At 48.6% G+C, this 19638-nt stretch overlaps 1 protein-coding gene across 1 annotated transcript in view; it reads left to right on the top strand.

Annotated features, from left to right (window-relative positions):
* The first annotated feature begins 1435 nt into the window (after positions 1–1435).
* Slc9a1 (solute carrier family 9 member A1) overlaps positions 1436–19638 on the top strand; it is a 59824-nt gene continuing 41621 nt past the window's right edge. The window contains exon 1 of the mRNA XM_042688702.1: positions 1436–2521. Coding sequence (XP_042544636.1) covers positions 2209–2521 — 313 coding nt within the window. The 5' untranslated portion in view covers positions 1436–2208. The remainder of the gene's footprint in view (positions 2522–19638) is intronic.

Genomic DNA, 19638 nt, shown 5'->3' with positions numbered 1-19638 from the left:
CACAAAAAAAGGCTCAGAATTTATCTGTCAAACGGAACTAGATCCTCCCTGATGTGGAGCCTAATCCCTTTGGCCTTAATTAACTTTTCTGAAAAACGGGACAGCATTTTAGTGATTTCCACATTTCTCAGCCTAGGCTGGGGGGGGTCGAGGGGGGAGAGTTCAGTGCCAAGCAGAGTGATAGTAGGGCTGGGAAGGTGGCTCAGTGGTAGAGTGCTTGCCTTGCATGCATGAGGCCCTGAGTTCAATTCCTCAGCACCACATAAGCAGACAAAGCCAGAAGTGGTGCTGTGGCTCAAGTGGGAGAGTGCTAGCCTTGAGCTGAAAAGCTGAGGGACAGCCCCCAGGCCCAGAGTTCAAGCTCCATGACTGACCCCCCCCCAAAAAAAAGATGAAGTCATTTGTGGGGAGCCCTAATCCAATCTAAAAGTGGGAATTTAGATGTACAGACAGAGACCCAAGGGGAATTCCACATGAATATCAGAGTTACCATGTCACCATCCAGGAATGCCAAACATTTCCAGCAAAGCACCAAGAAGGTAAGAGAAACCACTCTAACCAAGCCATGGTTAAGGATCTCTGTCCTTCAGGACTATGAGAATATATGTTGCTTCAGCCACTCAATTTGTGGATTTTTTTTTTTGTTGTTGTTGGGAGTGGGGCCTGAACTCTGGGTCTGGGCACTGTCCCTCAGCTCTTCAGCTCAAGGCTAGTGCTCTACCACTTGAGCCACAGCGTCACTTCTGGCTTTTTCTGCTTATGTGGTGCAGAGGAATCGAACCCAGAGCCTCATGCATGCAAAGCATGCGCTCTTCCACTAAGCCACTTTCCCAGCCCTTGTGGTACTCTTTAATGGCAGCCCCACAAACTAATCAACTACTTACACACTAGCCAAAGAACTCTCTCTGCCTGTTTGCTCATCTGGGAAAAAAAAACCCATAATAATAATAATATGCCAAGGTATGTTCTACCCATTTTACATAGGTTATTTCATTCACATTGTCCCTTCCATATAGATACTATTGCCACCTCCAAATTCCAGATGAGAAAGTTGAGAAACAGAGAGGCTAGGTAACTTACTCAAGGTCACATGGTAATTAAATCCAGAAGACAGAAATCTTTCACAAGATTATTGGGCATCTTTTCTGTGACTACAGATGTGGATGTGAGGGCGCTTTGTAACTAGTACAGTGTTTCACGGGTGTGAGTTACACTCTCTGGGAATTCTGATGTCTTTTTCTCCTTCCCCCCCACCCCCCCAGTTCTTTCCACTTCCTCTTCCCTATTCGACACTTCCTCGCCTCGCCGACAGGGGGCGCCGCCCAACGCGGGCGCTGACAGGGCTCTCTAGCCCTCTGCGCCGGCTGCTCTCTGGTGCCTATAAATGACAGCGCCGGGCTCAGCGCGGACATCAGTCGGCTGCCGCGGGGGCCGGGGCCTGGCCGGGGTTGGATCGGGACCTGGAGCTGGCTGGGAAGGAGCTGCCGCTGGCCCGGGGCGGAGCGCAGCAGCGCCGCGCCGCGCGGGGGTCGCAAGGAGGGGCGCGTTGCTGCTGGCCCACCGTGAGCCGCCCCCAGCCCGCACCGAGGCCCCTTCCCGCCGGGCCGCCTGCCTCTGCCTTCCGCCTCCCTCCATTTCCCCGGAATCCCAGCCCGGCGCGCCTGGACCCCGGCTGTCCTCGGGGTGGGGAAGCTTCTGGCCTCTTTCCCGCTTCTCCCCGTCCTCTCAGACTGGGCTTCCAACTCCGTCTCGTTGTCTTGGACTGGGTCTCACCCCCTCCGATTTCCTTCCTTTAGCTCAGTTTCCCTATCCCTTCTCTTAGCCGGGTCCCAGCACCTCAGTCACTTTCCCCAGCCAGAGGTCCTGCCCTTCCTTCTTTCCCCTTGCTGCAGGGTCCAGCCTGGTCTGTCCCTTCTGTTCCCAGGGTGCAGTCTTCCCCTGTTCCTCTTGCCCAGGTTTGGACTTTCAGGTCCTGTTGGTTTTCCTCTATGGTCCTTCCTAGGTCCTTGTCCCTCTTCTTCGGTTTGGAGTTGCAGATTGCCACCCTCACCTGCTTTCAGACTGCTTCCATGAAAATACCTCTCTAAACCATGAGCTTTTCCTAGACACTGCCCCAGTCTCTTCTTCCCACCTGCTGACCCCTATGTCCCAGGTCTCACTCTCACTTCATTAAAGGTTGAGGCCTCCTGGGCTAAGGGACCAGGCACCATGCCTAGGGGGCTTTCTCCACCTCGGATCTTCACTTTGCTGGTGGTGTTCTCCTTGGTGGAGCTGCTGCCTGTTCTCAGGAGCCATGGCCTCCAGCTCAGCCCAGCGACACCTGAGCGCTCAATAGGAGATGTCACCACCGCCCCACCAGAGGTACCCCATCACCCAGAGAGCCATCCTGTTAACCATTCTGTCCCCGACCATGGCATAAAGCCGCGAAAGGCCTTTCCAGTTCTGGGCATTGACTACACACATGTGCGGAGACCCTTTGAGATCGCCCTCTGGATTCTGCTGGCCTGCCTCATGAAGATAGGTAAGTCCAGTATCTTTGATGCTATCTACTGTTGATGCTTCTGCCATCACCAAGATAGGTGAGCTTCTTGCCTGTCTCTTACCATTTGAGGCTGCCTTGGATTTAAGGTCTGAGCTACTTCGGTAATGTAGGCATCCTCCACCCTGCCATCTTGGTCTTCAAACTCTAGCTCTGTGGTCTGAGGCCTCCTAAACTTGGAGGTGGGAGAGAACGTGAGAGAACAGGACTGGAAGATAGATACCAGGTACCTTCATCAAGGCTTTCAGGCCTGGCAGGTCACCTCTGGCTGGGACAGATGCAGAGGGGAGCCAGGCACTTGGTTGTGTGTGAGACAGAAGGTTGTCTTCTAGCAAGTGATACTTTCTGCTTTGTCAACAGTAACCCATGCAGTTTATTACCTGCTTCTCGGGCATGCTTTCAGAATGGAGTGTGTGTCTATTTGGCTTGTCTGAGGAGTTTGGGTAGAGCAGGGACCTGGGTCCTAGAGACTTTTAAGAGCTGATAGACTGTGTGAGAGGTCTCACCTTCCTTCATTTTCAGGATGTTACCTGCCAACTTCGCCTGTTCAGGCTGTCTAGAAGCTCCTCAATCAATTTTTGGACCAAGAATACTATTCTTCAGTTTTCAGGTGCGCTTTGGGCTAGCAGGAAAGTAAAGGAAGATAAGACTTGTCTGACACCCTCCAGCTCACACAAAGTTAGAACCTGAGTTTCAAGTAGTTACCTGGTCTGACCACTGACATTGGCTACTAATTCAAGTAAGAGAGGTGTGGGGAGAAGTCCTAGAGGCATTCTGGTCTGAAGAGACTTTGAAGTGTTCTTTTTGGGAGAAGAAAAATTTTTAAAAGTTGTGCCTGCTCCAAGAGTTGGGTTCCCTGCCCAACTGTTCCATTGGGCATCCTGTTCTCTTGAATGATTGGTAGGGCTTACGGGAGCTGCATAGCCCAGAAGTCCCTGGAAATTATGTCCAGGGCGGGGCAGGGGTTTGCATGCTGCCTTTGCTTGTTTTGGCTTACTCCCCAGCTAGCTGTAGAAGGGAAGCTGTTCCTCTCTAAACCTGAGGTTTGGGTTTGGGGAGTTTGAGACTCAGCAGGAAGCCTTGCAGCTTTCCCAAGGACATGAAGAGCCAAGTGCAGGTGCCAGGGTGGTGTGAGGCGAGCTCTGGGACATGCTGCAGGAACAAACTGGTGCCTCTGTTTTGATAGATCCAGGAGCTGGCTTCCTGGTGCAGGGCTTTGGTGCTGAGCCGGTCACTGAGCCCATGGAGCTGGGCCATCATTACCTATACCCCGATAGCAGCCAGCTTCCTGGAAAAAAAAAAAAAAAAAATGAAGGCCTGGGCAAAGGGAGCTTTATGTACGGATTCTGACATAAATGCATGACCTTGAACAGCCAGGCCCTTTTTCTGCAGGTCTTCCTAACTTGTGAAATGAGAGAGTCTTAACTGCTATTTGATCCTCTCAATTGTGTCAGGAAATCTTGTGTTTGAATTTATTATAAGACCCTGAAGTGATCATGATACATCATTTGCTTGTGTGAGACAAGTACTGTCTATAAATTGTCCCTTCCCTCCAAGCAACTCACCTCCCTACCACACCTGGCATTGAATTAGGATACTGGAGAGTGGGGTGGGGGTGGCACACACTCTGTGGAACTCAGAGATTGCTAGGGGGATAACAGACAGCATGACTATTAAAGACCCTACTCCGGACAGTTTGAAGTTTCTCCCTGCAGGCCTGATGTCTCTTTTCTAATGGGGTCAGGCTGGGCCTGGCCTGCTTTGTCACCACTACCGTGCTGTGCCCAGGACCTTGAGCAGCTAGAGAGCAGAGATGGTGTCACAGCCAGCGTATCAGTCTAGAAGTCAAGAAGACTGGTTTCTCATCTTTGCTTTCTCTGTGACCTTGGGCCAGTCTTGCTTCCCTAGCTAGCAGTTGATTTTTGTGACCCTTTCCAGACCTGACATTTCTGCCATTCCACTGACTCTGGAAACCCTGGCAAAGTCACTCGGCCTTGGGGCTTCAGTTTTCCCATTGTAAATCAAGGAGGCTGGGCACAAGCTCCTTTGCAATTCCAAAAGTCCATGTCTCTGGCATAGAAATGTAGTTTTCTGCCTTTTGACAGCAGAGAAGCTCTGGCACCTGGGAAGAAAATGGAGGGAATGGTGCCTAAAAGTTCATGGTAAAAGTGGAGGCCTACGTTCCCCCTTTATCTTTACAGTGTAGAATGCAGCTTCTACTCTACCATGGATGATCTCTGAGCCTCAGTTTTGTCATTCATAAAATGGGAAATAAGGCTGGGGTGTAGGTTGGTGTTAGAGCACTTGCCTAGCAATGCACAAAGCCCTGGATTCCATCCCCAGCAGAACAGGAAACCAGCAGGTTGGGGAGTGTTGGGGGGGGGGGGGGGTGGGATAATAATATCTAGTTGCATGGCTGTGGACGTGATGATGACGTAATTAATGCATTACAAATCTGACTTTGTACACGCAGGGAGTTCCCTGTGAGGGCCAGCTGCCCCTGTTACTATTTTAGCCTCCTGAAGTAAGTGTGTCTCTCTCTTTTCATTTTCCTCAGAGGCTGGAGGATCGCAAATCCTTTAGCCCTAGGCTGCCTTGCCACCAGGTGTCCTTCCTTGAGGGTGCTGGGTATGTTCAACTGACTTCATGCACTTGAGCTAGCTGTGGACTGAGGAGAGATGGTACTAGCTGCCTTGGGGCACAGGACTGGGGGACAAAGGCCATGCTCTCTCTGTACTGTCTGACACCATCGAGCCTGAAAGTTTATTTTGGGGTCTTGCCTATTCTCTCAACACCGAGCATGAGTAGGAGTTGTGGCGGAGTCCTCATTCTGTCAGCTGTGGCAGGCAGCTGCTTTGCTTGCAAGGTACCCCTTCTTTAGGAATGGAAAGTGCTGTGTGCAGTCTTCTTTCCATTCTTAATTGTGCAGCAGTCTCAAGGAGCCCCTTGCAGAGACTGATGTGGGAGGACCAGGGCAAAAGGGCTAACATTCTAGAGTGGTACAAATTCAGGGGATGACAATAAGCAAATCACTTTCCTTTTCTGGGCCTTCTTTCCTTCTTCTGTATTGTGTATTGAACTCCAGATCTTGCTCTTGCTAGGCAAGCTCCTATTGATTTATTTATTTATTTGTGGGTCGTAGGGCCTGAACTCTGGGCCTGGGCGCTGTCCCTCAGCTCTTCAGCTCAAGGCTAGCGCTCTACCACTTGAGCCACAGCGCCACGCCCGGGTTTTTCTGCTTATGTGGTGCTGAGGAATTGAACCCAAGGCCTCATGCATGCAAGGCAAGCGCTCTACCACTAAGCCACCTTCCCAAGCTCTTATTTATTAACTAGTGTTTTGTTGATGGCCTTCTCTGGGCCTTTTTTCTCTCTCTAGCAGACAAAGATTCTTGCTTTTCCTTGGTGAGGAAGAGCTAGTGGCTTGAGGGGAGAACTGTGAGACTGTCCTTAAGCCTCTTTTTTGGGGTGGTGGTGGTGTTGGTACTGGGGCTGAAACTCAGGCTCTGTCCACTAGCTTTTTCACTCAAGGCTAGTGTTCTAACCCTTGAGCCACAGATCCACTTCCAGCTTTTTGGTAGTAATTGGAGATAAGAGTCTCCTGAAGCCAGGTACCAGTGACTCATACTTGTAATCCTAGCTACTCAGGAGGCTGAGATCTAAGGATCATGGTGCAAAGCTAGCCCAGGCAGCAAAGTCCTCCTGTGAGACTCTTCTCTTTTTTTTTCTTCCCTTCCCTTCCCTTCCTTTCCCTTCCCTTTCCTTTCTTCCTTTCCTCTTCTCCTTTCCTCCTTTCCTCTCCTCTCCTCTCCTTTCCTTTCCTGCCTGCCTTCCTCCCTCTCTCTTCCTTCCTTCCTTCCTTCCTTCTTCCCTCCCTCCTTCCCTCCTTCCCTCCCTTCCTCCCTCCCTTCCTCCCTTCCTTCCTTCCTTCCTTTCTTTCTTTCTTTCGCCAAGCCTAGGGTTTGCACTTTCTTTCTTTCGCCAAGCCTAGGGTTTGCTCTTTCTTTCCTTCCTTTCTTCCTTTCTTCCTTCCTTTCTTCCTTTCTTTCTTTCTTTCTTTCTTTCTTTCTTTCTTTCTTTCTTTCTTTCTTTCTTTCTTTCTTTCTTTCTTTCTTTCTTTCTTTCTTTCTTTCTTTCGCCAAGCCTAGGGCTTGAACTTAGTGCCTGGGCTCTGTCCCTGAGCCTGCCTATGCTCAAGGCTAGTGTTCTACTTGAGCCACAGCACCACTTTAGGCCTTTTCTGCTTTTGTGGTACTGAGGAGGAGTCCAACCCAGGGCTTCATGCTTGCTAAGCTAAGGAGGCACTCTACCTCTGAGTCCCATTCCCAGCCTCTGTGAGACTCTCATTTCTAATAAACTACACAGAAAAAGCCAGAAGTGGCGCTGTGACTCAAGTGGTAGAGTGCTAGTCTTGGGCACAAAGAGGCTAGGGGACAGGGCCCAGGCCCAGAGGTCAAGCCCCAGAACTGGAAAAAAAAAAAAAAAAGTCTCCTGGGATGACTTTGAACCTGGATCCTCAGATCTCAGCCTCAGGAGTAGCTAGAATTACAGGTATGAGGCACCACGTTCCTAAGCTTTAGGGGTAGGGCCTTTCCCCCTTTCCTGCACCCTGTGGTTTGGCTCCTTCATGAATTCTGCTTTGTCCCAGTTCACCTGACTCCCAGGCAGGTGCTGTTCCCAGGGAGGCAACCTAACTCACCACTGGCAGCACCGCTCTGCTTTGCCCATATTCCTGACATGGAACTCCTGGCCAAGGCCCAGGAGCCTATAAAGAGGGTATTCATCTTGTCTCCTGTCAAGGAACCCTAAAAAGGCTTCTTTTGTCCTTTTATATCTTATAGCTTCTTGGTTTTGGTCTTTACAAGGCATATCCTGTCATTTCCTCCTTGGAGCAAGTATATGAGTAGGGGAAGTGGGGATGTTATTGCTTGCTTCACATGTACACATAGGGGTCTTAGCAACTGGTTTCTTGTAAAAATGGCATTAGAAAAAGTGTCCGAGTCTCCCACTTGTCCAAGGGGAGGAATAACTGTTTAAAGGTCACCTTGAAACTCCTAAGAAGTCTAGGTGGGACTCTAAAAAGAAAGAGATAGCCTTTTTTTTCTTTGAGAAAACAGTTGCCTGTCTATAGGATAGCCAGGGAGGGGCAGGGGGGGTTGGGAGGGGGAGGAGGGCGGTCAGTCAAGACCAGGGAGGAAGGCATCAGGGAGGGCATTTGATTTGTCTTCAAGACTGCCAGCACACTTGGAGGGCCTGGCTGGTCAGATGGCCTGGATTTCATTCAGCCAAGTACCCACGAAGCTCGTCTTTCCTCTTTTTCCAGCCAGCCCAGCCCATACAGCTCTGCTATAAAGGCAAGGCATGGTTAGAAACCCTGAGCTCTGTCTCGTGACACCTGTGAGAATGTGGATCTTGGGGTTCATGCACCTCATTCTTCTTTTTGTTTGTTTGTTTTGGCCGGTCATGGGGCTTGAACTCTGGGCCTGGGCACTGTCCCTCAGCTCTTCAGCTCAAGGCTAGTGCTCTACCACTCGAGCCATAGCGCCATTTCTGGCTTTTTCTGCTTAAGTGATGCTGAGGAATCGAACCCAGGGCCTCATGCATGCAAGGCAAGCACTCTACCACTGAGCCACCTTCCCAGCCCAGTGAATCTACCTTCTAACACAGGTGTCCAGATCACTGTAAAGCTTCACAGGCCCTTCAGAGCCCTTTCTTTTGGTCAGTCAGCTTTGGTCAGTTACTATACCAAAATAGCTGAGATAATCTACTGATAAAGAGTGTGTTCTGACTCACAGATGAGAGTTGAATGACAGCGACTTTCCACTAGGCCCCACCACTTACAGTTAATTATGATCAGATGGCTCTGTTGCTTTGAACCTTGAGAACTTGTTGGAGGTTCTAGCAGGGGACGGCAGTTTCTTATACACTCTTGACCAAAGAATCGTCTTCCTCTGTTGGGGGAAGGTTGTCTTCACAGCTTCAGGAGGGATTCATATGGAGCTCTGAGGGAGGACGGGATGACCACCCAGCAAGCCAAACAAGCCAAATCAACCGTGGTGGCCAAGGAGGTGATAGGTGTCAGTCAGATGGCCCTTACCATTGCTTTGGTAGCAGAAGTATGTGGTGGAATAAAACTCCTCCCTCGTGGGTAGGAAGCAAAAGAGTGCAAGGAGGGGCTAAGGTGTCATAATTCCCTTTAAGAGCATGCCCCCAGTGATTTCCCACTAAGCTCAGGGACAGTGGCTCACACCTGTAATCCTAGCTACTCAGGAGGCCAAGAGCCACCAGTGCGTGGTAAGATCTGAAGATTAGAGGTCAGCCAAGGCAGAAAAGTCCATGCGACTCATCTCCAATTAACAACCAAATATATATATATATATATATATATATATATATATATATATATATAGACCAGGGATCTTTGCCTCAAGTAGTAGGTCTCTAGCTGTAAGAAAGAAAGCTGAGCTAAGACCACAAGGCCTTGATTGAGTTCAAGTTCTAGTATCAGGGGGAAAAAAAAAGACATCTCACTAGGCTCCACCATTTATAGTCCCTACCTCCTCCTCAAAGCACCACTTGGGATATCAAGCTTTAATACACTGGCCTTTGGAGGGATATTTAAGATCCAAACAGTAGTATTCCCCCTTTGGGAAGTCTTCCTAGCCTATTCCAGCCTGCAGCAGTTTTCTTTTCCTTTCTTTCCTAAACCCTTCTCCTTTATTGTTTATCTACAGCTTTGGCATTAGGCCTAGACTGTCCTGTGACATCTCTGTGTGGGGAGGGTATGTTTTAATAATCATTACCATTTATAGAGTATCTACAGAGTAGTGACAGGCACTTTGTAAAAGTAATCTCATCTAATCCCTACTAAAATCATATGAGATGAAGGCTCTCTCTGTTTTGCAGATGAGGAAACAGCTTAGGGGTTATCTTCAGTGCTGAATTGCTATTTATCGTCTGTTCACATCTTGGCATTGCTTCCCAGAGGGGTGCAGCTGTATCTCCTGCCTCTCACATTGCTCTCAGCAGATGCTGAGTGCAGGACTGTGGTCTTGTGAAGACTGGTGCCCAGCTTGCTGCACCTGCACTGGGGTGGGGGTGGGGAGCGGGAAGCTCTCCATGATGGGAGTCTTCTTCCTGTCTGCGAAAGCCATCCTTGTACTGTGCTTGGTTTGGGGGCCTGTAAGAGTTGTTGACTCTGACCTGAGCTTGCTTCTTTCCTTCTTGGGCAGTTGGGGTGTGTGTGTGTGTGTGATTACTTTAGCCATCAAGGGGTGGTAAACCTGGTGACTTTTTTTTTACGTCATGGGGCTTGAACTCTGGGCCTGGGTGCTGTCCCTCAGCTCTTTAGCTCAAGGCCACTCTACCAGTTGAGCCACAGCCCCACTTCTGGTTTTCTGGTGGTTAATAAGATAAGAGTCTCACAGATTTTCCTGCCCAGTCTGGCTTCAAACTGCAATCCTCAGATTTTAGCCTCCTGAGTAGTCAGGATTACAGGCATGAGCCACTGGTGCCCAGCTAACCTTGTGACTTTGACCCTTTCCCCCGCCCCCACCCCCCATTGCCCCCCTGAGTAGAGCTGCTCTTGGTTCCCTGTCAGGGCCCAGTAGGATCTCCTGCGAGGTAGCCACTGTGCTGGGGGCAGGTGGCACAACTTTCTTTTCTTTCTTTCTTTCTTTTCTTTTTTTTAATGTTTTCTATTGTGAAAATACTATACGGAGGGGTTACAATCACATGAGCAAGGTAATGAGTACATTTCTTTTTTTTTTTTTTTTTTGTCGGTCGTCGGGCTTGAACTCTGGGCCTGGGCGCTGTCCCTCAGCTCTTCAGCTCAAGGCGAGCGCTCTACCACTTGAGCTACAGCGCCACTTCTGGTTTTCTGGTGGTTTATTGGAGATAGGAGTCTCACGGTCTCTCTTGCCTGGGCTGGCTTTGAACCGCGATCCTCAGATCTCAGCCTCCTGAGTAGCTAGGATTACAGGCGTGAGCCACCAGCGCCCGGCATGAGTACATTTCTTATCAAGCATTGTTGCCTCCTCCTTTGTTTTTCCCCTACCATCCCTTCTCTCCCATGACTTTCTTTAGTCCCGTAAAGCAGGTGGTAAGTTTAGTCGTAATTCTCATTACTGCTCTAATTTGTTTCTAAAGTATTTGCATATATAGGATTTTATTTATTTATTTACTTATTTATTGTTGGTCATGGGGCTTGAACTCTGGGCTTGGGTGCTGTCCCTGTGCTCTTCAGCTCAAGGCAAGTGTTCTACCCTTGAGCCACAGCACCATTTTTGGTTTTCTGGTGGTTAATGGAGATAAAAGTCTCAGGGACAGGGCTGGGAAGTTGGCTCAGTGGTAGAGTACTTGCCTTGCATGCATGAGGCCCTGGGTTCGATTCCTCAGAACCACATAAGCAGAAAAAGCCAGAAGTGGTGCCATGGCTCAAGTGGTAAAGCGCTAGCTTTAAGCTAAAGAGCTGAAGGACAGCGCCCAGGTCAAGAGTTCAAGCCCCACGACTGGCAAAAAAAAAAAAAAAAAAAAGTCTCAGGGACTTTCCTGCCCAAGGTTGGCTCTGAACTGCAATCCTTAGATCTCAGCTTCCTGAGTAGCTAGGATTATAGTTGTGAGCCACCAGCACCCAGCTCCATCTTCTTTCTTGTCTGGCCAGCTGGCTGGGTTATTGTAAGGATCAAGGGGAACCAGATCCAAAGGGGCTTTGGGAGTATATGAGCAGATGCATTCATGTTGGAAACCTGGGTGGTGGTCTTTAGGACACCAGTTCCTCCTGTGGGAAGGAAGGACTGGAGGATCCTGGCTAGCGCTCAGCTCTGAGTCCTTAGCCTCTCTTGACCCTACATGGATTTTGTGATCAGTCCTATGAGGGCTGAAGTCAGACTTAGGACTGCCATCTTTATCGTCCTTTCTCTGTAGGGCAGCAAACGTTTGAAATAGAGGGCCTTTCCTTCCCTTCAAAGTGTTGTGGGACCTTGAGGAAGAAAAAGGAAAGGTAGAGACAGGAATTACAATGGAAAAGTTGCTGGGTGGCTCAAGAGATCTTTTTTGTCTGTGTGCTGGGACTGAATCCTGGACTCACAGGATCTAAGTAAGTGGGAAAACATCTTTGATGCTCACACATGCACAGCACGTGTGCTCTACCACTAAGCTACACCCCCAGTTCTGCTATCTGCTCTTTGCTACCAGCTATGCGACTTTAGGCAAGGCACAACTTCTCTGAGGTCTGAAGCTCTGAGTTTTGTTTTTTTTCTTTTTGTTGGTCGTGGGGCTTGAACTCTGGGCCTGGGCGCTGTCCCTCAGCTCTTCAGCTCAAGGCTAGCACTCTAGCACTAGAGCCACAGCGCCACTTCTGGTTTTCTGGTGGTTTATTGGAGACAAGAGTCTCACGGACTTACTTGCCCAGGCTGGCTTTGAACTGTGATCCCCAGATCTCAGCCTCCTGATTAGCTAGGATGACAGGCACAAGCCACGGGTGCCCAGCTCTGAGTTTCTTAATTTGGAAAATTTTTGTTAAAATGTTTGTTTACTGCATTAGCTGCTGTGTGTTAAACTGCCATTTCAGGTCCCTGAACAGCTAGAAAATATTGGGGTTTAAGCCCAGATCTGTCTGACTGAGGAGCCAATGTTCCTTTCTTCGTGGAGTCCTGGCTTCAAGAACCCTTCATTCAGAAATTGAAGTTTTCCCATCAGCTGTTCTCTGTGGATCACTCCTTGCATTTAGGGAAAACACTGACCCACTCCCAAATCCCACAGTGAAGAAATGGCCTATTGGCCTTTATAAACGTACAGGACTAACAGGGGCCTGGAGCTAAGGGGCCCCAGTTCCCTTGGGAATGGCAGCCTGTGCACATCCAGCAGTCTGCCTGCCTCCTTCCCTCCTCCTCTTGTCAGCCCCCCGCCCCCCCTTCCTTTGAGACCAGCAGAGAAGCCTCGCTCAGCAAAGCCAGGCAGGGCCTGGGCTATTCCTGAGTCACTCTTTGCCTGTGTGGGCCTCTTCTTGCAGCACTCCCCTGCAAATGTCTGAGTCAGACGTGTCTCCCCAAGGTTGTCTGCACACACCGCACTGGGCCAAACCGTCTCTTTAGATGCCAATAAACATCAACTGATACTTTAAGGCGGCCCGTGATTATATGTGGGTATTTTTAATCTTATGGGTTAATCTAATTTTAACTGAACTAAGTTTTAGGTTGTGCCTGGATCAGTGGGCTGTCTCCCCTACTTCTCTGGGATCGTTCACATTTCCTAAAGCAACATTCAGGGCCAGTTCTGGGGGGTTATTAGGCCAGACTTGAGTCCTAAATTCTGTGTGTGTATGTGTATGTGCGCGCGTGTGTGCGTGCACACATGCTAGTATTGAAGCTTGAATACAAGGGCCTGCGTGCTGCCCCTTAGCTTTTCACTCAAGGCTAGCACTTTACCACTTAAGCCACAGTTCCATTTCTGACTTTTTGGTGTTAATTGGAGATAGTCTCACAGACTTTCCTGCACAAGCTGGCTTTGAACTGTAATCCTCAGATCTCAGCTTCCTGATAGCTAGAATTTATAGGTGTGAGCTACCAGGCCTGATTTGTAATATTAACTTGCTTAAAATCAGGAGTTTCCCAGATTGCCCCAGCAAGCTCTTCTGCAAAGATATATTCATTTGCATTTCTGAATGAGGTTCCTTTTCAGGCTCACCTACCTCTAAGCCCATAGTGGCCCTTCCGCAATGCTGAGCCCATTTGAGCCTAGACCATTGAAGGCTAAAGGGTGACCTCACAGCCACGTGAGACAGATCCCACAAGTTCACCAAAAACGATAAATAACTAACACTTAACATAGCACTTGCCACATGCCAGATGAAGCTAGAGAACACCATGTCTTTGTGCTGGCCAGCCAAGATGGAGAACAGCTAATTAAGAGCGTAGGTCCAAGGCAGGGTGGTTGTGGTCATTCAGCAGGCAATTTAGCTTGTGGTCACTGGGTACTGAGGAGAGAAGAGTGAAACATGGGCCCTGCTCACTGGGAGCTTCCAGTCTGCTCAGGACCAGACTAGATGAGACCAGACAAGACAAGGATATATCTGTACAGAGGGCTGGGCAGCCTCCTGGCAAAAGCCAAGTTCAGAGAGACTGGGAAGTCCCTGAGGGCTAGTGGCTGTGGCGGAGGGGGAGTGGGGGGGAAGAGGAAGCATAGTTTAGAGAAATCTCCTCCAAGAAGGCAGAGCCTGAGCAGAGTCTAGATGGAAAGGAAAGAATTAGATGTGTAGGCTGTACTTACTAGCTGATTCCCATGAGAATGTAAGCCCCTTGTAAGGGGCCTTGGTATGTTCACTTTCTTCTTTCTTTTTTGGCAAGGGGGTATTTTTCCTACAAAGCCAATGAAGTTGCTAGACACAGTCTAAAAGAGCTGTAACACTTTGTGTGCTCATTTTCATTTTCTTATCTATGTCTGGCACAGGGGAAGGGCTCTCCAAATATTTGGGGAGCAGATGAACCCAGGAACATGTGACTGACTTCCATGTGGAGGCAGGATCCGGGCAGAGACTGTGGCAGACTAGAACCCAGGTTGATTACTCAGAGAGGCAAGGGGGGAACAAAAGATCCAGAGGCTCTTTAGTGCCAGGCTGAATTGCAGAGCAGGGAGTTTAACCGAAAGTGACATCCACAGAGTAATGCTTTAGGCGTCAGCTGCTGTCTTCCAGCCCAGCTGTGGTAGCTACTCCCCCCGTGTGGCTCTAATGGCGGGTCGGCGGGGGCATGGGATCTGGGCTGAGTGGGGTCTCTCTGGGAAAGATCTGGGTCTGTTTGGTCTGCCCTCGATCTGTGTAAGTAAAAGTGAGGTGCCCGAGCTTCCTCAGGGAGCTGCTGAGAGAGCCCTAATTGAATTAGGCTCTTCCTGGGAAGATTCCTCAAGCCATAAACTGCACTGTGACTGTAAATTAATGAGACCAGTGGTCATAAACCTCATAAGAAGTCAAATCTCACTAATTTATAGTAATACCTAGACAGGTTTAGTTGTGGCTTCTCTTTGTTTGGTTTTGTGTATTAGGGGTAGGCTAGGGCCAGAATCCCTTCCTTTTCTGTGGCAGATTTATTTTTATGCATATGAATAAAACATGTAAAACAGGTTCATGGTAAAACAAAAAGAGCAAAGTAATGTCCAACAACTGTACAAAAGCATTTTAAGGTAAAGCGTAAAAGAGTTTCCTCCTCACCTCCCTGATCGCCTGTACTGTCACTCTCAGATGTTACTACTATTTTCTTGTGCATCTTCTTAGAAATTCTGAATGCATATGTTAGCGTGTGGGTTGTATATGTGCTTGAGGACAGATTTAGTTTTCATTTGTTTGTTTGTTTGTTTTGGTCCGGTCGTAGGGCTTGAACTCTGGGCCTGGGCACTGTCTCTTAGCTCTTCAGTTCAAGGCTAGCACTCTACCACTTGAGCCACAGGTCCACTTCAGCTTTTTTCTTTTTGCTTATGTGGTGCTGAGGAATCGAACCCAGGGCCTCATGAATGCAAAGCAAGTGCTCTAGCACTGAGCCACCTTCCCAGCCCCAGATTTAGTTTTCATAAAGTACTTACAGCCAGGTGTCAGTGGCTTACATCTGTAATCCTAGCTACTCAGGAGGCTGATACGAGGATTGTGGTTTGAGGCTGGCCGGGACAGAAAACTCTGTGAGACTCTTATCTCCAATTAATCATCAAATAAGTTGAAGTAGAGCTGTGGCTCAAGTGGTAGAGCACCACCCTTAAGCAAAAAATCTAAGGGACAGTACCCAGGCCAGGTCTGGAGTTCAAGCCCCAGTACTGGCATAAAATAAAAGATGAACCATGTGCTGGTGGCTCATGACTGTAATCTTGGTTATTTAGGAAGCTGAGATCTGAGGATTGAGGTTTGAAGACAGCCCTGGCAGGGAAGTCTGAGAGACTCTTAACTCCAATTAACCATGCCCCCAATAAGCTAAAAGTGGAGCTGTGGCTCCAATAGTAGAGCACTAGCCTTGAGCAAAAGAAGCTCATGGACCCTACCTAGTCCCTGAGTTCAAGCCCCAGGACTAGTGCAAAAAGAAAGGGAGGGAAGGAAAGAAGGAAGGAAGGAAGGAAAGAAGGAAGGAGGGAGGGAGGGAGCTTTCTTTACATAAAGGAAAAGAGCTCTGGGCTGGGAATTAGTGGGGGCCCAATCCTAGCCCTGCCTCTTTCCTGCATAATGCCCTATCTTCAGTCATTTTGCCTTCTTTGGGCCTTAACCTCCTAACCTGCTACCAGTAGATTTCACCATGAAAGGTTCTCTGGGTGCTTTCCAGTGGAAAGGCCTTCATTCCAGGAAGCCCCTGCTCTTGAGTGCCTCTGGGCACTGGGAGGCCTAAACAGATTTGGAGGCATTAGAGGGAGATTGTACCAGCCTCATCCTTTGGGGGTGGGCCAGGGCTGTCATGAAGCCCTGTCTTCAAGGCAGAAAAAGCTGTAGTACAGGTTCATGGTCATCACTCTACTACAAGATTCAAGAAGCAAGCCCACAGAGAAAGTAAGGTAACACACAAGGGAGAAAGCACCAGTAGAAAATTATATGGTTTAGGCTGGGATGCAGCAGGCTCATAGAAGAGGAGGAGAGGTGAGAGAAGCTTCTGGAAGGAGGTGATCTAGACAGGTGGGTAAAGGGAATAGAGGAACATTTAGAAGGGGTTGCTAAGGGATTCTCACCTAGGAAGACTGGATGACCTGGGATCTATGTTTCTATGATTCTTTGAGAGTTCATGATATACTTCATGGTTCCTCCAAATAATCTACAGACAGACCATGTGTGAATATGTGGGCTTCGGTCACTGGGAAAAGGCCCGTAGTAACTGAAATTCTAAAGGTGTATTGCATATGTGAAGTGTGGCTTAGCTGGTAGAGCACCCATGTTGAGCAAAAAAGCTTAAGCGAGAGCATGAGGCCCCTGAGCCCAAGCCCCAGTTCCAGCATTAAAGATCTAGTGCTTCTGTGCTTTAGGAGGCTGAGAAGAAAGGTTAAGGATGAGCTGTTTTGAAACGACTGAGTAGGGTTTGTCTGGAGGACTTCAGAACAACGTTCACAGCAAGGGGAATGAGTAGACTGTGTCCTGAGGGAAGAGAAGGGCAAGAAACTCCTCAAAGTAGAGAAAAACTGGGCTGGGAAGATGACTCAGTGGTAGAACGCTTGCCTTGCATGCATGAGGCCCTGGGTTCCATTCCTCAGCACCACATAAGCAGAAAAAAAAAAAAAAAAAAAGCCAGAAGTGGCGCTATGACTCAAGTGGTAGAGCGCTAGCCTTGAGCTGAAGAGCTGAGGGACAGCACCCCGGCCCAGAGTTCAGGCCCCATAACCGGACCCAAGAAAAAAACAAAAAAAAAGTAGAGAAAAACTTTCCTAGGCTGCAGATCAGGAGACTGCAACAGGTTCCTCCTGCATTGTGCCCCTGAGTCTGCTGGGTTGTCATGGTGAGCTCAGCTCATACACCCAAGGTGTGACTCAGGCCTCCCGCCCTTTTTCCTAAAGTCACCAGGGCTTGACCACACCTTGGAGGCCCTGTGAGGGGAAGAAGCTACCTTGGAGACATCAGACTTGAGGGACAGCCTCTGAAAGATGGATAAATTTGAGGGTGCCATACAGGAAGTCCTGACTATCCCTGCTACCTCCCACACTGAGGATCATGGTCTCTGCTTCACTCTGTTTCCCTGACTTTATTTAGAAGGCTAGTGGTGGAAAGAACCTTCAGACAGCTGTGGCCCCCAAGTTCGTAGGGAGAATAAACATGTTCTGATGCAGGCCTCTGATTTTCCAGTTGAGGCCTAGAAAGGCCTGGTCCTGGGCCACAGGTAAACTAATGACAGAGGCAGGACACTTCCTTACTCTGATAACTAGTTCAGGGGTCACTAGGCAAGAGGAGGGAAGAGATTTGGTCTTTGCTCTGGATCATGTTATCAAGGCATTGGTTAAATCTTTTTTTTTTTTTTTCTTCTACCTAGGAGATGCCCTTTAAGCCTAAGGAAGGGCGTAGCCTCATGAGGGAGGTACCTGTCAGGGAGCAGAGAAACCCTTGGGCCTTGGCTCCTTGGTCATTATAACAGAATCCACTGCAGTGCCCAGGCTCCCTAAGCCAGCTCAGAAACTGACCACATCCTTTGACTCCCTTGGGCTTTGTAGGCCATTATAAGCCAATCGCTGAGGTTGGGTGTTGTGCCTTTTATAGCATCTTTTTCATCAAACGATCCTATTTGTTGGGTCCCTGGTCAGGATCCACAAGAGTCTGGAGAGATGCTCTACCACATAGGCCAGATAGGAGGCCAGCATGAGGCAGGGATACCTTACCTTGATTAACAAGTTTAAGACCAAGGTTATGGCTAGATGGGGGAAGGGGAGCAGGCACACACCTCCCCTTCCCTGAGGCCATCCTGCCTAGCTATACAAAGATGCTGCTTTTCATATCATGCTCAGGGAGTGGCCGGGGAATGTAGTAAAGACAGAGCATTCAGGCAGTAGGAATTGGGTGGAACTTAAAATGCATGTGGCATTTTATGGGAATTTAGAGCAAAGGGAGTTACCTCCCCATTAGGAGGGTTGGGAAGGCTTTGTGAACCGTGGAGGGAGAGCTACGGTGTTGAGGTTATGCTTGAATGAGGTCTCACTGGCCACTGCTTAGAAGCATCTATCTGGAATATAATCTTCTGGGGTACAAAAACGTATCCCAGGGCTGGGAAGGTGGCTCAGTGGTAGAGTGCTTGCCTTGCATGCATGAGGCCCTGGGTTCCATTCCTTAGCATCACATAAGCAGAAAAAGCTGGAAGTGGTGCTGTGGTTCAAGTGGTAGAGCACTAGCCTTGAGCTGAAGAGCTGAGGGACAGCGCCCAGGCCCAGAGTTCAGGCCCCATGACCGACAAAAAAGAAAACAAAAAACAAAAAGTATCCCAGCTACCTGAAAGACTGGGTTCAGATCCCAGCCTCATCACTTTGTAGCATCGTGGGCTTTGGCAAGTCAATGTCTTGAGTCTCAATTTGACCATCAGTAAGAGGTACCCATATTGGATGTGCAGCACAGAATTTGGCACATTTGGAACATAAAAGATATCGTGGTGCTTAGGGACAGAAGGAAGAGAAATATTAATTATTTCCCAGAACTGAATTAACACTCACAAGACTTCTTGGGATCCTACTGTGTCCAGTTGATACTTGGGATAATGTGGCTATGGATAGAAAGTATCCTTTTAATGAATACATCCCCTGAGGTGGGTAAAGCAATTCCCAATAAATATCACGAAAACATTAAAAAAAATTTTTTTGGTACTGAGGATCAAACCTAGACCTTATACATACCAAGTGTAGACCACTGAACTATATGCTCTATGCCTTTCAGAAAACCTCTTGAGGGACATACTGTTATTCTCTTTTCTATAAATGAGGAGACTCAAATAATGGCAGAAGTGGGACACTTCCCTACCTGTTAACTAGCTCAGGGGTCTCTAGACAGTGGACCAAGAGGAGAGGCTGTGGTCTTTGGACGGGATCTTGGTATCTAAGCATTGGCAGGTCTGTTTTTCTAGTGATAGTGTGATTAAACTTAAGGATGGACAGTTTCCTGCAGGGAACCCTTGGACTTTGACTACACTGATTATTATAGCAGAACCCACTGCATGGCTTAGGCCTTCTGAATCAGCTGAGAAACTTCTGACCCCATCCTTTGAGTACTAAAGACCTTGTAGATCAGGCTTGAATACTGTGCTTTTTTTGTTTTTGTTTTTGTTTTGGTGCTGGGGCCTTGAACTCAGGGCCTGCACAGTAACTGAGCTTTTATGCTCAAGAAGAGTGCTCTATCACTTGAGCCATAGCTTCACTTTCGGCTTTTTGATGGTTAGAGTCTTACAGACTTTCCTGCCTGGGCTGGCTTTGAAGCATGTGCTTAGATCTCAGCCTCCTGAGTAGCTAGGATTACAGATGTGAACCACTGGTGCTGGCTATGCTTTTGTTTGACTGTTTTATGCTGGAACTGGGGCTTTAAGTCAAGGCCTTATGCTCTCCCTAGGCTTTTTATTCATGGTTGATGCTATACCCCTTGAGCCACAACTCCAGTGCTGGCTTTTTGTCAATAATTAT

Source organism: Dipodomys spectabilis, unplaced genomic scaffold (assembly GCF_019054845.1).
Source record: "Dipodomys spectabilis isolate Male_0828 unplaced genomic scaffold, ASM1905484v1 ptg000118l, whole genome shotgun sequence".
NCBI classification, from domain to species: domain Eukaryota; kingdom Metazoa; phylum Chordata; class Mammalia; order Rodentia; family Heteromyidae; genus Dipodomys; species Dipodomys spectabilis.
Note: the sequence above shows the minus strand (reverse complement) of the source record. Positions and strands in the feature narration are given on the sequence as shown.